Raw genomic sequence first — 15,053 nt, 5'->3', positions numbered from 1 at the left:
TGTACCAGTTTTGCCAACTCCAAGCATTTGAAAAATCGTGAGTAGGGCCTCAAAAAAATCTTGAGGGTGATTTTAAAATCACGAGACTGAAAAAATCGGAGTTGGGTCAGGTGTTTGAGCCATCAGAGGTCATGTTATCAAGCTTTTCTCCACAACCAGGAGGGCTAGGAACTTAGGGGCTGGGATTGTCACGTAATCACCCGAGTACCAAATAGTCTTTTTAAAAATCCCCAAATAGATTAGTGAGATTCATGATAAATGGCCAGAGCTGTGCACCTCTTGTGATAGTTCTTGGTTAGACGCTCTTTCCTTGGGATTTGAGCTGCCCTGAGCCCTACTTGTTGCTGACCTGCTGGCCCATGTGGCTTTGCCTTTTGCCTGTGTGGCCTTATTCCCCTTCCCTGAAGCACTCTCTCCTCTTTGCTGTTGTAAATCATTAGGTGATGGTCGGTTGTGCTGAAATCCTTGGGAGCCGAACAGAAATTTTGCTGCTGTAAACTGTGGATGGATTTTTGCTGTGTCCTTTGTGCTTACTGGGTTCTTGGGGTTCCCTGACTCAAGCCGGATGGTGAGGGCAGGTTTGTGCCCAGAGGAGGAGACCCATGAAGCAGTTTGATTTGTTAGCTGTGTCCTTGGCAGGAAGGAAATGGGTTTGTGATGCTGAAAGAACTGGGCCTGCTGGTTCTGCTACGTGATAAGCACACTCTGTGTTGGGTCTCGTGTCCCTTACATTCGCTCACAGGCTTTAGCAGCTGTAAAAGGGGAGAATCCGAGAACCCACTAGAAAACCCCTTTTCTTAACAAAGGCACAGACGCTCACCCCCACGCCTGTTTCCCCTCTGCCTCTCATCACTTGGGTGGGCTGTTCAAACCTTGGTGAGCAACTCAAGCCTTATCAGGCTGGTTCTGAGGTGGGGCTGGGTACCAGGGTTGTGTGCTCACGCACAACTCTCTGGTTAGTGCCTGGATTCTGATGGCAGCTGGAGAATGCCTTGTGCAGGCCAAACTATGGGCCTTGGTACCCACAGCTGTGGGGTGTCCAGTGCTTTCAGGCGTTGTGGTGCTGTCTCAGCTTGATGGCTTGTGTTGCAGCCTTCCTGGTGTTTCATGAGAACTTGCCTATGAATTCCTTCAGCTTGACATAAATGCTGCAGTATTTTGAATGCAAAAGCTAACTGGCTGGGGAATGGATACTAGTGGGACTGTACAGTGAGACCTGGCTGGGCTAGTCTTATGCCGCTGAGTTACTGAGCCCTGGGTAACTGTGCATCTAGGTGTGCTAGGGAGGGCCTGAGGTGGTTTCCAGTGTAACTGTGGGGACGCAGGCTCCTTCACTGAGCCCCAGAGTGTTAAATACCTGTGATCTGTGCCTCCTGCCTTTCTATAGCTTCCCCAGCCAATGAGATGTGGAGGGGCAGATGTAACTGCTCATGCTTCCTGACAGCAGACATGACCCTCTTGGGAAGAGGGCCTGATGTAGGTGCTGGGGACAGACCCAGGCTGGCCTGTTGTGTAGTGTGATGTGTACTGCAGTTTGTAGCCCTTTGCCCTCCAGACCAGGCTTCTCCAGGCCACGCTGCTCCCTCCTTGTGGGGCACCGAATGGCTGGCAGGAAGTGAAAACCGACACTGCTCCAGGGGAATAACTGAGCCCTCTTGTTCCCTGCTGCCAGGCCCCTTGTGGAGCTGTTACTAGGGGCGTGTGGGCAGAGGGATGCAGAGCGTTAGCCCGCGGAGCACTCTGCCCTGTGAATGATCCATTGTTCCCTGCGCCAGTGGCTCTCGGGCCTGTGTTTTGGGAGCTCTGATAACAGGAGTGATTTCAGCTGCTCCCCTCTCCAGCCCTGCCTGTGAATCGTGCTGCATGGGGGGCTCCCCCCCCCGCCCGCCCGCCCTGCACTCCACCCTGGAGCACAGCAGGTATCAGACCCCGATGGAGCAGAATCTCTTCCTCGGGATCTGGGGATGGCTGCGCTGGGTTCTGGCTCCTGTGGGCTCGTGTGTGGCTGAGAGCATCGCTTTCCGTAATCAGCCACTGGATAGGGTGCTGGATTCTCAGTCTCCAGCCTCCATCCCCAGCAGCCCTGAGCCTTCTGGGCATGTGTGATTGCTCCTGCTGGCTGTTCTGAGTGAGGTCCCTGCTTTCGACAGCCTCTCTCCTCTGCTGCAAGCAGCTTTGTGCTGCTGCTCCCTGCACTCCTATTACTGCTGCCCTGGCCTGCCCTGCCAGTGGCCCAGCTGGTTCCCGGCTCGTAGGTGTCTACTCCCTACATTTGGCTGGGTTCATGGTGTGGTGTCCAGGGGCAGGAGCAGGGAGTAAGGGGCTGTTTTGGCGAAGTTTTTTCCCCAGCCGCAGTGTCTTACCGCTATGACCTTGCCTGTCTTCTGACCCCAGGCCCTGGGTGTCCGCTCCCGGTGGCCTCAGGGTTGGCTTTCTGTGCCTGGGAAGCGAGGGCTGTTATCGCGGTGTGGCAGCCATGGCCACTGAGCGGAGGGGGCACTTTCCTGCCCGCTAATCGAGCTGCGCAGACGGGTTGAGGAAGGATGGCTCCTGGCTCAGGATGTTTGGAGAGAAAGCTTATTTATAGCTGCTGCGTGGGGTCTCGGCTGAGAGGAGGCTCCCGCGTGGTGCTGGAGGGGCGGGTTCCTGCCAGGGCTCTGGCTGCAAGTGGCCAGGCCAGGGAAGGGCTGCTGGCTGGGGCAGCTGGGCCGCATGGTACCATGGTGTCAGTGCCGGGGGGATGGCCCTGATATAGGGCTGTGTGTGTTTGGGGCTTACGTAGGTACAATGGCGAGCGGTGGTTGTGCCTAGAAAGCCTTAGTTTGCACTGCAGCACGCTGGGCTCTCGTCCAGCCCTTGACGCCTTGGGCAGGGGGCAGGTGATGAGGTTTCCGTTATTTGCTACTCCCCTGCCTCCACCTCCTTTTGCATCTCGCTGTCACCCTGCGGCTGCAGGAGGCGCTGCCTGTCGAGTCTTCGCTCCTGGCCTGCTGATGCCAGGGAGGGGAGAGCACCTGTGCTGTAGTAGGGCCGCCATGCTGTACAATGAGCACAGCCCAGATGGGCAGAGGGGTCTGCTGGCAGGGACTGGGGGAATGCTTGTTCCACTCGCTTGGCTGAGTGTACTCTGAATGGCAGGGTCTGTGTAAGAGCTGTCTGCTGCATGGGCTCCCACTCCTGTTGGGAGCTGGGTGCTGCGACTTTCCTAGGTTCAGCCCCGGCATCTGAGCGCTGAGATTTCTGTGTGTGGAGCATTGAGGCTGGAGCAGGCTGCTCGGTGGGGTTAGCACAGACCCCCAGCACAGTGGGGTTACCCAGTGCCGGTCATGTTAACGACGCATTGCAAGCGGGTGGCTGCCGCCTTGCTCGGGATTGGGAGTTGGCTTGGTCATGTGTTTGCTGAAGCCACATGCTGTTTTCTCCCCATCAGGAGAGTGCTGGAGAAGGCGACAGCCAGTACTGTCATCCCTGGAGATGGGCAGCATCAGCCTCTGCTAGGTGCAGCTGCCCCTCAGCCGGAAGAAGGGAGCTCCACTCGGGTGCTGGCTGTGTGTGAGTGCAGCAGGGAGCGGCTGGGACTTCAGGACCTCTGCAGAGAGGTAAGTTCCACTATGCATCTGTGCAGATGCTGAGTCTCTCGCTGCAGCTTCAGTCCCTGCCTGGGAAACTGTGTGCTGTCATGGCTAAAAAGGAGCCGGTTTTGCTAGTTCTAACAGTGAGCTGCCTTGGCCAGTGCATTTCTCCCGCATCTAGCACCAACTGCTGGACACCCCTTTCTTCACCATGCAGCAGGCACAGCCTGTTCCTCCTGCAAAGGGAGGGTCAGCAGCCTCTGCTTGGAGCAAAACCCAGGCCTTCTCCCTTCAGTGCATTTCTGCAAATCCCAGGCGCCAGTGACTTGTGGCAACTAGCTTTGCCAGTAGTTTGAGTGGTGTGGTGATGTAGGATGCCCTCCTGAGAGCTGATCTGCCCAATGCACACCGTGTAAACCTGGCTCTTGGCTGAACGTGCTGGGGCACAGAGCCTGTTCCTCGCGAGGGCAGCAGGCGGCTTGCAGGGGTAGCGAGATAACTGGGCAGGCAGGTTTATGATCTGCTTCTTGCTGACTTAATGCCCTTCCTGTCTGCAGTTCTGCCAGTTTTTACAGGCGCTGAGTCCGTGAGGACCAGGTGGGTTTCATAGCGACTTGGAAAGTCACCGCAGATGGTGCTGATGAGATCAGAAACGGCAGCTTCCAGTGCTGCTTAGCATCGCTCTCTGCCACTGAGCAAGGGGACGTTGTCCCATGGGCTCTGACCTGAGCACAAGCCTGAGCCAGGATCTCTGACACTTGCGCTTGCTGTGGCCCTGTTCAGGTCTCTCCACTTCTCTGGGTCAAGCTTCCCATTTATGCAGCAGGGACAGAGGTGCTGCCGAGGGGTGTTTGGCCTTGTCACTCTGTGGAGAGCTATGTGCTGGGGGCTCAGCAGGTACCTCGATCAGTGTGGCAGTGCTGCGCACACAGCCCCCAGGAGCCAGCCTGCCCTTGCACTGGATTAGCACTGAGTTAGGTTTTCATATTCAAATTGTTCAGGGGCTCACGTCCCACCGGGCTAGGCAGAGGGTAAATACCTGGGCAGGCAGACAGACGGCAGGTGAAGCTGATCCTAGAGACTCCACTCTAAGTTGTGCTCTGGCTCATAGGAGAAGGGATGGGTGAGGATTTGGGCCAAACCCCTCTCTGCAGGGTAAAAGGCAGATGTGGGCACAAGGCTGATGAGATCTTCACAGGCACTGAAGCTGCAGCCGTTCTGCCCAGACCCGAGTGCTGGGTATGTACAGCCCAGCCTGGCTTGCAGCCCTTCCCCTGCACGGCAGCCCATCTGCTTTTCCTGCTGTCAGACGGTGGCCAGAACTACCCAGGCCAACTTCACTTATGTCTGTGGTCAGGATTTCTGTCCTGAACAATGTCACCCAGCTAGAGCCTGGAGGTGATGGTCTCTGAATAGCCTATGCTCTGGGTCCCTGAGCAGATACACCGTGCTAAGGGGTTGTTGGACAGAGCAGGGTGTGACTGACCAGCACAGCACTGCATCCGGAGCGGCTGCTTCTTCTCACTCCCCCAAAAGACACCGTGAGCCACTTCCCTGAGACCTAGAGTCTCCCCGGTGGCCGATCTAGGTCAGGTGTGGGCAGGTGGAACGTCGAACAGGTTCCTCCCCGGCTGTGGGGCAGGCGGGGCACATCCGGAGGGAGGGTTAGTGTTGCCAATCCCTGAGCCGGTCTGCAGTCGACGCAATGAGCCTTTTAGCTTTCCTGTGTCAAACAGTAGCAGCCTCCGATCGAGGATGTCGCTGGCTCACTGCAGACTCGAGTTGGAAGGCCCCTTGCACTATACCTGCGCTGAGCTCTGTCTCAGCACCTCCCCTCACCACTGTGGCTCCCCCGGCGGGAGCTCCAGCACACACAAGATGCTGTTGGCACCTTGGCTACTGTATTGCGCAGACCTGCTCCGAGCAGGATTAGACGACGGGGTCGTGAAAATGCTGCACCGGGTCCACTCTGGAGCTCCTGCCGGTGTTGTTTTCAGGAGTGCTGCACCCGTGCTAGCAACCATGGGCAATGCCCAGAGAGAGCTCAGAGAACCGCAAATCACCAGCCTGTTTCCCAAGCAGTGGGAGCAGCCAGTCCGTCTCCTCCTCCCCCCTTGCCGTGCCCGATGTTGGTGGGGAAAATCAGGGAGCCTGGCACTTCCTACAGCAGGTGTTTAAATCTCTGTAGTTTTGGGGGGAAGGCATTTTCAGGAGTGGGTTGAGGTGTGGGGAGACCAGTCTTGAGCCCTTGGTGAGGAGGGTCAGCACTAGGAGAACAATTACGACTGTGCCCTCATGTTTGCCGCTGAATGCTTTTCTGTTGGGGTGAGTTGGTACTTTCTGCCTCGGAGCCGGACTGATGGATGTGTTCATTCTCTCTCTCTCTCTCTCTTCTCCCCCCCCCCCCCCCGCCCCGCCCCGGGCTGAATTAGGACTTGTTGCTCGCAGGGCTGGTGTCCAAAGGGATTGTCTGTGTTCTGCTCCCTGACTGGAGCCTAGCAGGTGCGCTGGGACTCTGCACCCTCTCACCGTGTGTGTGCCTGCGATGGGGCGTTTGTGAGGATTCAGGCTCCTGCCATGCACCCAACAGGGACCCCGGATGGTGGCTTTTCTCGGTGTGCTGTGCAAACACTTTCCCGCAGCCACTGCCGGAACATCAAACAGAAGATCTCCCAGTGGGAGGGGAAGACTAGAGGGGGCTGCAGCGAGGACAGACAGCAGCCGAAGGACTTTGGGGTACAGTACGACCATGGCTGTGAGGCTCTACCGAAGGCCAAGCCATGGGGCTGTGGGAATGACGGAAAGGCAGGGCTAGCAAACTCAAAGAGCTTGGGCCTGGACTTCAGGGAAAAGGGCAGGAACCATTCTCAGAGCGAGGGTGACAGTGAGAGAGATGGTGATCGCGGTACCTCAGAGATCCTCAGGCCCAAAGTGCACACATGCTGCCCGATTTCCCGGGTTGAGGAGAATGGAGACTGGCGGGGAGGCCTCCTGGACCCAGAGCAGACACTGCCACCAGGGAACTTCTACACCTCACGAGGGCTGTGGAAGAACATAGAAGCTGTTCCTCCTGACAAGGTCCTAGCGATGGCATTGGAGCTGAAAAGGAAAAGAGAGAGCTGTGGCTCGACAGAGCGAGAACTACATGCTGGGGGAGTGGAGCCCCTCAATGTGATGGAGAGGAGCTTCAAAAACATTTATTCGGAGGCCGAGGGACAGGAGACAAGGCCTGCTGCCATCCCTCCCCCGAAGCCCCGCAGGACTTTCCGCTATCTGTCAGAAAGGGACCAAACCAGCTGCGGTAGAGAAAAGCCACTGGAAGGCCAGTGTAAGGATTCCCCAGTAGGCTCCTCCCACGAGCCCGAGCAGAGAGAGGCAAATGGGAAAATCAGAGGGAGATCCAAGAGGTAGGTGGCTTAATTCTTATTTGCTCTTGTATACAAAGTCAACCTGTGGAACTCCTTGCCTGAGGAGGTTGTGAAGGCTGGGACTATAACAGGGTTTAAAAGAGAACTAGATAAATTCATGGAGATTAAGTCCATTAATGGCTATTAGCCAGGATGGGTAAGGAATGGTGTCCCTAGCCTCTGTTTGTCAGAGGGTGGTGATGGATGGCAGGAGAGAGATCACTTGATCATTACCTGTTAGGTTCACTCCCTCTGGGGCACCTGGCATTGGCCACTGTCGGTAGACCGGATACTGGGCTAGATGGACCTTTGGTCTGACCCAGTATGGCCATTCTTATGTTCTTATGCACTGAGCACCTGCCTCCTCAGCCTCTGCTGAGCAAGTCCCTGGCCCAAACCAGGTCACTGAGTGACCCATGAGAATTATTTTGTTTAAAGGCCTCACATGAATTGCACTTTCAGGCGAGACCTTAAAATCTGCGGTAGTGATGATAGCTCTGCCATTGGCCCTTCTTTAGGAGAGTAAGGAGATGGGTATGTCCTGGCTAAAATACCCCCTCCCCACCCTGTGCAGTGCAGTGACTCCTGTGCACAGACTGCCTGGTCCCTAGTACTGCCCCAAACAAACCTCACCCCAGAACCCTGAAACCTGACTTAGCTGTGGTGTCCAGACCCTTGGCAAAGCTGGGGTGCTGCTGCCTGCCCTGCGCTTTGGGATACTTCCCATGGATCATGGGCTACTATCTTCTCCAGTGAGGAGCACTGTTGCTACGTGAGTCAGACATGACTCCAGATGATTGATCTTTTAGTTGCCTGGAGTTTGAGGCCATTAATCTCAGATAACCACCGTGGCAGCAGGCTGGGCTGGGCTGCCCACTTGGATGCGGGTCTGAGAGTTAGACAAGTAACTCAACATATCATTTGTGTTAGCTCTCTGCTAGTCCTACAGATGTAGGAGACGCTGAGCTGAAGCCATCTCTGGGTAAGCATTGTGTGGAGGGGCAGGGAGCTGGTGCTCTTGGATCCTCCGACGCTTTCCATAGTATTAAATGTGCTGCAAAAACTCTGGGGTTTTTAATGGCCTGTGTCTCCCTTAATGCTTTGATGACTGACCCGGACTGGCTTTGGAACAAAGCCCCATACAATTCATCCTTAGGATGAGATTGATATCCGTAAATGTCAATATATGTTCATGTCACTAGTAACACACAAGCTCCGGAAAGAGTATGGCCATCGATGATAACCGAAATGTACAGAGAAGCAAAGTAGGGAAGTGCTGCTTGAGGACTTGTTAGTTTGATTTCAGGATGTTTGCTTGGTATATTTTGACATCTGATGTTGACAATTTGTGTTTTAAAGTTATAATGCTTTCTCTTTCTGAATCTCAATGCCTGCTGTCATTAAGTAATTGTCTGCCCCCCCCATAATTTCCCACAACTATGACAATTTAAATTGATACAAATGTAGAAAAAAGCTTAAAATAAATGTTATCTGTCAAAACTATTAAAAATAAAAACTGAATTCTGCCCACTTGTGCCTGCCCGGATGCAGATATGTTGTTTGTCAGAGCTAAACCCCCCAAAGGAAGCCAAGTGTGGGAATTAGTCTGCAGAATGACTAGGCATCTTCCAGGAAAGAGAGTCCTTTGGGACAGACCCTGTTTCCAGTCCATGTGTCTTTAACCAGAACCCCCAATGTCAGTTGCAGCCCCCTGCCCTGCTCCCCAGGTCAGAGTGCTGGGGATTGCACCACCAGGGAGGTAGGAAGGGGGCAGTGCAGGATCCCTTCGTCCAGATAGCAGCACACCGGGTTCCTGCCCTTGGCTGCGCTACCTGGACAGGGCTTCAGCACTGGAGTCTCTGGGCAGGTACCAGCTGGGAGTGCAGTTCCCAGGCCCAGATAGTCCAAAGCCACCCGCCTCATTTATCAGGCCTACAAGCTCTTCAGGGGAAACAAACATGATTGGATTGGCTGGAAACCAGTAAGTCACTGGCCTGGCGTTGGGGGCCTGGCCAGTTTTTAGGCCTATCCGGGGAGGTGGGGCTGGTGAGTTCAGCGGGCAGGGCCTCGCTTGCTCCTAACCTCTGCGACTTATGTCCCTCTTGAGAAGAAACCACTAGAAAACGTGCCGGTCTGCTTTCAGGAAATCCTTTGAGTTTGAAGACATCCAGGGCTTCCGCAGTCGGATGGCAGCCACCAGCTCCCAGAAGCTCCATGAGGAGCTGAATAGCAGCTCGGGATCTAGACTCTTCTACACACAGTCAGAGGACAACATCTACGAGGACATTATCTGTACGTGTCTGTGCTCTGACGGGGATGTTAGCAGGGGTGGGGAGGAGCCTGTTCAGGTCTGGATCGCTGGGTGGGATGGAGGCAGGGCTAACCACAAGCAGGCTTTCTTTAGTGGCAGCTGGAATAGGACAGAGTGGAGCTGGATTAAGCTTTCCCATCGATGCCACAGGGTGCTTTATATAAACACTTGTGGAAGGAATTGGCTGCTGTCTGGAGGTGCTGATGGCTGTGGTACTGCAGCAGCAGGTCGCTGGGATTTAGTGGGGTCCCTACGCAGGATCCCCACACCCACTGATACTGGAGTTGGAAGGGCTTTGGGAGCCCCGGGGCCATCTTGCAGCATCGTTGTGGGATAGTCCATCTCCAAACCTACTGCCCTGGCACTCCCAGCAGACTGTATTACAGGCATTAGCACTGCTTGGTTCCATTTCTTGGTGACCACAAGGGGCATTTTAACCCTCCCTTCCCCCCCCCCCCCCACTTCATGAGTCTCTTACCTGTTGTTCTCTCCAGATCCTGCTAAGGAGAATCTGTATGAAGATATCAAAGTGTTGCCTTTACCATTGTGGAGGGTACCGTCAGCCTGGAAGTTACCACCCCCAAAGAATGCCTTCAAGCCTCCCAAGGTGAGAGTGAGTCCCAGGCTGGCTGTGTTCAAGTCCACAGGGCACACCCAGCTTGTCCTGACTCCAGAGGGCCCAGGGCTGGGATCTGAAAAGCATCTGTCTCAGAGAGCTCAGCTACAAAACTGGAATTACTATCTGTGGTCAGGTGGCTGTCAATACCCAGGGCTGGACACTCTCACCTGGGTGCGTAAGGGAAATTTAGTGCATGGAAAAATAAAATATTCCTTGGGCCGAAGCACCTGGCTCTGAGGTGAGGTGGGCAGCTGCAGGGCCTCTAGAAGGAAGGTGAGCTTCCCTCTCTCGTGCCCCTCCTCTCCACGCACCTGGAGTTACACCTTCAAATGTCTTCGGTCACCCCTGGCTTTTCTTGTTGAAAATTATGTACATCAGCAATAAACAGCTGTGACTCCGAGGTCACAGGCAGAGGGATCCACAGTGCTTCCTGTTTCCAGCATGAATAACACGTGTCCCTGCTGAGTCGTTGTCGCACGCTGCATCCCACGTTCAGGCCTGGGCAGCTTGAGCTGTTTGTGAATGAAATGCCGGGTCAGCGCTGAGTGTGTGGGGCAGGAACAGAGGGGTGGGAGCTGAGATGCTGTGTGAGTTACGGATCTCATTTTCCCTACAAGCTACATATTAATGGTGGGCACTTCCCATCCTCAGAGGACTTTAGACATTAAGAAGGCCTGCGGGGCAGGGCAGATCTGTCCCTTTAACAACTTCACCTTGCCTGTGACAGGCAGCGTTAGATCTCTCCTCCCCATTAGGCCTCTGTGGCACTGTGGGAGTCTCCAGGTTCCTTCCCTGCTGAAATACCCACTAACCTCCAGGCCTTGTGCCCTCTTTGCAGCTGGAGGGGGCTCAGGAGCTGCTGCGATATATGCGTTCGTATGTCAGAGGGAATTGCTTGTGACACCCTCTGGGGCTGCTTCCCAGGAACTGAGTGGGGCACTCTGCTGTGAGCCCCTTTGGAACCAGGCAAACAAGATGTTTAACTCCAAAGCTTCCTTTACACCTTGTGTGTCTTGTCCTATCCGTTTCCAGCTCCCTCCCAAGCCTACCTTCCTCCATCGCAAGACACTGGAGCTGAAAGCTGCCCGTGCATGCCTCCGTGGGAAGGACACGACCCTGCCCGTTACGCTTACAGAGTGGAAGCTGTTCCGAGCAGGGGAGGCTGCTGGTAGGAAAAGGAAGAACCTTCCCCAGGTGAGACTTGCGCTTTCTGCTTGTGTGTGAATCCCTGTTTCTTGCGTGGCATTTGTGACCCTAAGGGCTGGTCTACACTGGGGGCGGGGGGGAGGGATCGATCTAAGATACGCAACTTCAGCTACGCTATTTGCGTAGCTGAAGTCGAAGTATCTTAGTTCGACTTACCTGGCCGTCCTCACGGCGGCAAGTCGACCACCGCAGCCCCCCGTCGACTCTGCTTACTCCTCCTGCCAAGGTGGAGTACGGGCATCAATTTGGGGATCGATTTATCGTGTCTAGACGAGATGCGATAAATCGATCCCCAATAGATCGATTACTACCCGCCAATCCGGCGGGTAGTGTAGACGTGGCCTAACACTCCACCTTCTCTAGCACCTTCAAATGCTTTGCAATGGTCCTGGAGCCCCGCAGATCAGGGCTTATATCTGCTCTCCAGGTGGACACAGGGAAGGGATGTGGCTTGCCTAGGATCACGTTAGGCTCTCTCAGGTGGTAGAGTGGGGAATAGAACCCATGAGTCCTGACTCCCAGTCTGGTTTGGTAACCGTCCTCCTGATAGCATGAGTCTGCAAACCCCATGATAGCTGCCCTCCGACGTAGATGAATTGGCGCCTTGGCATGTCTGTGCAGAGCAGGAGGGGGGTGTGACTTCCTCCCAGCCTTGGGTCCCAGGGAGCACTGTGGGGTGTGACTGGGTCATTGCTTTCCAGGATAGGCATGTGCTGAGCGTTTCGTGGCATTAGATCTACTATTTACCTGTGGTGGTGCCCGCTGTGTGCTGCGCACTTTCCAGGCATGCAGGGAGGACATTCCTGGCTCTGAGGAACTTACAGTGTAGGACCAACAAGTGTAGCGGTCAGGAACCGGAGAATAACCATGGGGAGTCTTTTTGTACAAGTGAGCGTGACTCATGTCCATTCCATTAAACTATCTGTTGATTAGCTCTTTCGGTGTAAGCGCTTACTCTGTTTGGTTGGCAAGGCCTGGAGCGACCCTGGCTTTCTTGTGGGGGCTTGTTGCTCAGTTATTTGGACCGTTGGTCTATTTTCCTGATCTAATGTTAATAAAAGAACCTTGGCAGCTGTTCCATGTTAAAAGCTGCTGAACAGCTCGTTAGGAATGAGCCTGTTTCATAACACTTGGGTATCGTTCTTCCTGCCGCTCCCTTCTGCGTGAGTAAGGGACACACACCTCTGAGGGCAGAGACATGAAAGGGATTTAATTCCACTGTCATGTTGAAGAAGTCAAACTTTGCTACAATTCCTGCCTGTATCTGCTTGGAATGTTTCCAAATGTTTGTATTAATTAAAAACCCCTAAACCCAACTCAATATCCAGCTCTCCTGATCAATGCTACAATAACAAAACATAGCGCATTGGATGGCGGGAATATCGTAGCTACTGTGGTGAGGCACCATTGGTTAGTGGTTTGAGCATGGGACTCCTAAGTTCTAATTCTAGCTGACAAAAACCTGCTGTGTGGCCCTGGGAAAGTCTTAGGCATCCGTTAGTTCCTCTGTAAATTGGTATAATATTTACCTACTTGGCAGAGGACTGTGAGGTGGAGTGAGCTGCCTGCGAAGTCTATAAAAATGTTAATTAGTAATACCCCTTTTTGTGCATACAAAGATTATTATAAACACCCTGCCTGGCAGTAGGGAGCATGGTGTCAAAAACTATGAAAATGCCATGATAGCAAGTAACCTTTTTCTGGGGTGAAGTGGGAGGGGAATCCTTCCCAAAAACCCAAACCTGTTCCAAAAATCTGGGAGCAATTTACATGCAGGAAGCCTACGTTATTCTCCTGGCACTCAAAGGATTCAGCCGGGATTGCAAGAGAGACTCAGAAAAGGCAAGAAAAGAATTTCAGTCCCAAAAGGCCAATTCTTTCTCAAGCAATAAAAGAAACTTGCTGCTTTGAGTGATCCCAGCATCTCTCACTGGTGACTGAAATCTGCAAAATTAGGAGCAATAACAGAAAACCTCTAGGTGAGAGTAACAGAGGGAAGGAAGCCTTCAAGTGAAACAGCAGCTCCTCTGAAGGGTGTCTCTGCAGTCTCACTGCATTAACAGAATGTGTCTGTCACTGCCCCAGAAAACCAGAAGCAGATCAGAAAACGAGGCAAGCCTGAAATTCGGCCTAGTTCACTAAGATGGGGGATGAGGGTTTGAGCTGGAGAACAGGTTCTGTTGGTGACTATCTTTCTTTTGTGTGTGTGTGTGTGTGTGTGTGTGTGTGTGTGTGTGTGTGTACAGAAATAACTGGGCCTCACCCTACTACCTTTGCTGGGAGCATGTATGGATTCTTAACACTGGGGCAAGAGAGAACTTGACCTCCCCACTGTGTTTAAAAAAATAAATCACCCCACTCCTGAATCAGAAATACCAGCAGGCTCCAACGCGTAGCAACAAGGAGCTCCCTCCAGTCCTGCCTGCGTCTTGGGGCACACAGTGCCTTAGGATGGCAGTGGAGATGCCTTTTAACACCTTCAGCACCAGTGGTGCCCATTTCAGAAATCCTTGCGGGTTTGGTATTAGCAAAGGCTTTAAAAACCAATTGAATCAACAGAAATCCAGCCGCTTCTGCCCGGCATGTTAGAATGCTGGTGCCTTTCTCTCTTCTATTGCTTAGCCCACGTACGGCAGTGGTAATGTTCAGGTTTCTTCTTCCTGTAGACTGGGCCCACCCGGGCCCCTGTGGGGCAGACACAGCATTCTGTCCCCTCTGGGCATGCTAGAGTACAGACGTTCCCTGACTTGCGCAAGCATTCTGTTCCGGAACGCCTTGCGTAACTTGAATTTTGCGTAAGTTGGAAACCTATACCTGACAATTATGCGCCCCAAAAAACCCCAAAACAAAAACACACCCTCCTATTTCTAGCTTATGGAACTTTTTCCGTAAGTGCGGATTTGTATAAGTCGGGTTTGCGTAACCCGTGGGGCGTCTGTATAGAAAATACAAATGCTTGGGTTTTTATAACCGTTCAGCTAAGGAAATGCCTTGGGGCAGTTCCCGTGTCTGTTGTGGTGTTACACACAGAGAAAGTAGAGGACTATGTGCTTTAGAAAACATACTGGGGTCTCAAATTGTCAGGGCATTCTGTACAATCCAAGGAAACTAGGCCAAGCTATGTTGAGGAGCTCTGGCTGGGCTCAGAAAGGATTGGGGTACCTGCAGTTGCACAGAGTTCTGGATCCTTTGCAGAAGGCTTTCTGGAGGCAAATCCTATAGGATGCTGCTGCAAGTTCCTTTATGGTTGGTTTGTCTTGTTCGTAGCCTCAGACCTCCCTGTAGCCTAGTCCCTGCTGCCTGTGCAGCCTGCTTGATAAGCCAAATATAAAGCAACTAGTCTGCTGCTAGAGCACAAGTGCTGCTTGTTTCCTTCCTTCTCCATGGTGCTCTGTATGTCTCTAACTGACTCTATAGTAATTATTCCCAGTCCTGTTAGACCTGTAGAATGCCCAGTATCCAGGGAGTTGTGTTAACAGCATTGTGACCATATCTCTTTAGCAAGGGTTCTGCAAAGCCTTTACTGAATGTGGTTGCATCTGCTGAAGGTCTTCTATGTGCTTTGCAGCTTCGCTGCCACTTGCCACCTCCTCTCATGTGCATATGGCCTGTATTAACGATTGCTTTCTCTTTGGATTCCAGCTTGTGTTAAAAATACAGGAGATCTTTGAGTCTAAACGTGGGAAGAAGAGAGTGAAGTTACTCGCTTATACAGGGAAAGAAGCTCCACCAGCAAAAGGTCTGGAGACGGCCTGCACCATTCTCTTCATTACATAGCACACTTGTGACATGACAACGGACATGTCTAATTCACAACACGCCACAGTCCTGTCAGCACAATGGGGGCTTCATACTGCAGCTACTGCTCAGAGAATGAGCAAACTCTACCACAGCGGTTTGATTTTTCACAGGTGCTGAGCTCCTGCATCTTGCACTGA

The 15,053-nt window shown here is 53.1% G+C and overlaps 1 protein-coding gene across 3 annotated transcripts in view; it reads left to right on the top strand.

Annotated features, from left to right (window-relative positions):
- The window catches only part of DENND2C (DENN domain containing 2C), a 50,884-nt gene that overhangs the window by 19,044 nt on the left and 16,787 nt on the right, over positions 1 to 15,053 (top strand). Inside the window, exons 1-7 of one of the 3 annotated variants that reach the window (XM_065402365.1) lie at positions 2,636 to 2,725; positions 3,431 to 3,599; positions 6,005 to 6,979; positions 9,123 to 9,271; positions 9,785 to 9,897; positions 10,942 to 11,103; positions 14,758 to 14,854. In XM_065402365.1, coding sequence (XP_065258437.1) covers positions 6,150 to 6,979; positions 9,123 to 9,271; positions 9,785 to 9,897; positions 10,942 to 11,103; positions 14,758 to 14,854 — 1,351 coding nt within the window. In that variant the 5' untranslated portion in view covers positions 2,636 to 2,725; positions 3,431 to 3,599; positions 6,005 to 6,149. Of the gene's footprint in view, positions 1 to 2,635; positions 2,779 to 3,430; positions 3,600 to 6,004; positions 6,980 to 9,122; positions 9,272 to 9,784; positions 9,898 to 10,941; positions 11,104 to 14,757; positions 14,855 to 15,053 lie in introns of those variants that run through there. The other 2 variants (XM_065402367.1, XM_065402366.1) reach the window with 2 other exon arrangements.

The sequence above is a fragment of the Emys orbicularis genome, chromosome 4, assembly GCF_028017835.1.
Source record: "Emys orbicularis isolate rEmyOrb1 chromosome 4, rEmyOrb1.hap1, whole genome shotgun sequence".
NCBI lineage: Eukaryota > Metazoa > Chordata > Testudines > Emydidae > Emys > Emys orbicularis.
This window is presented reverse-complemented; position numbering and strand designations above follow the sequence as displayed.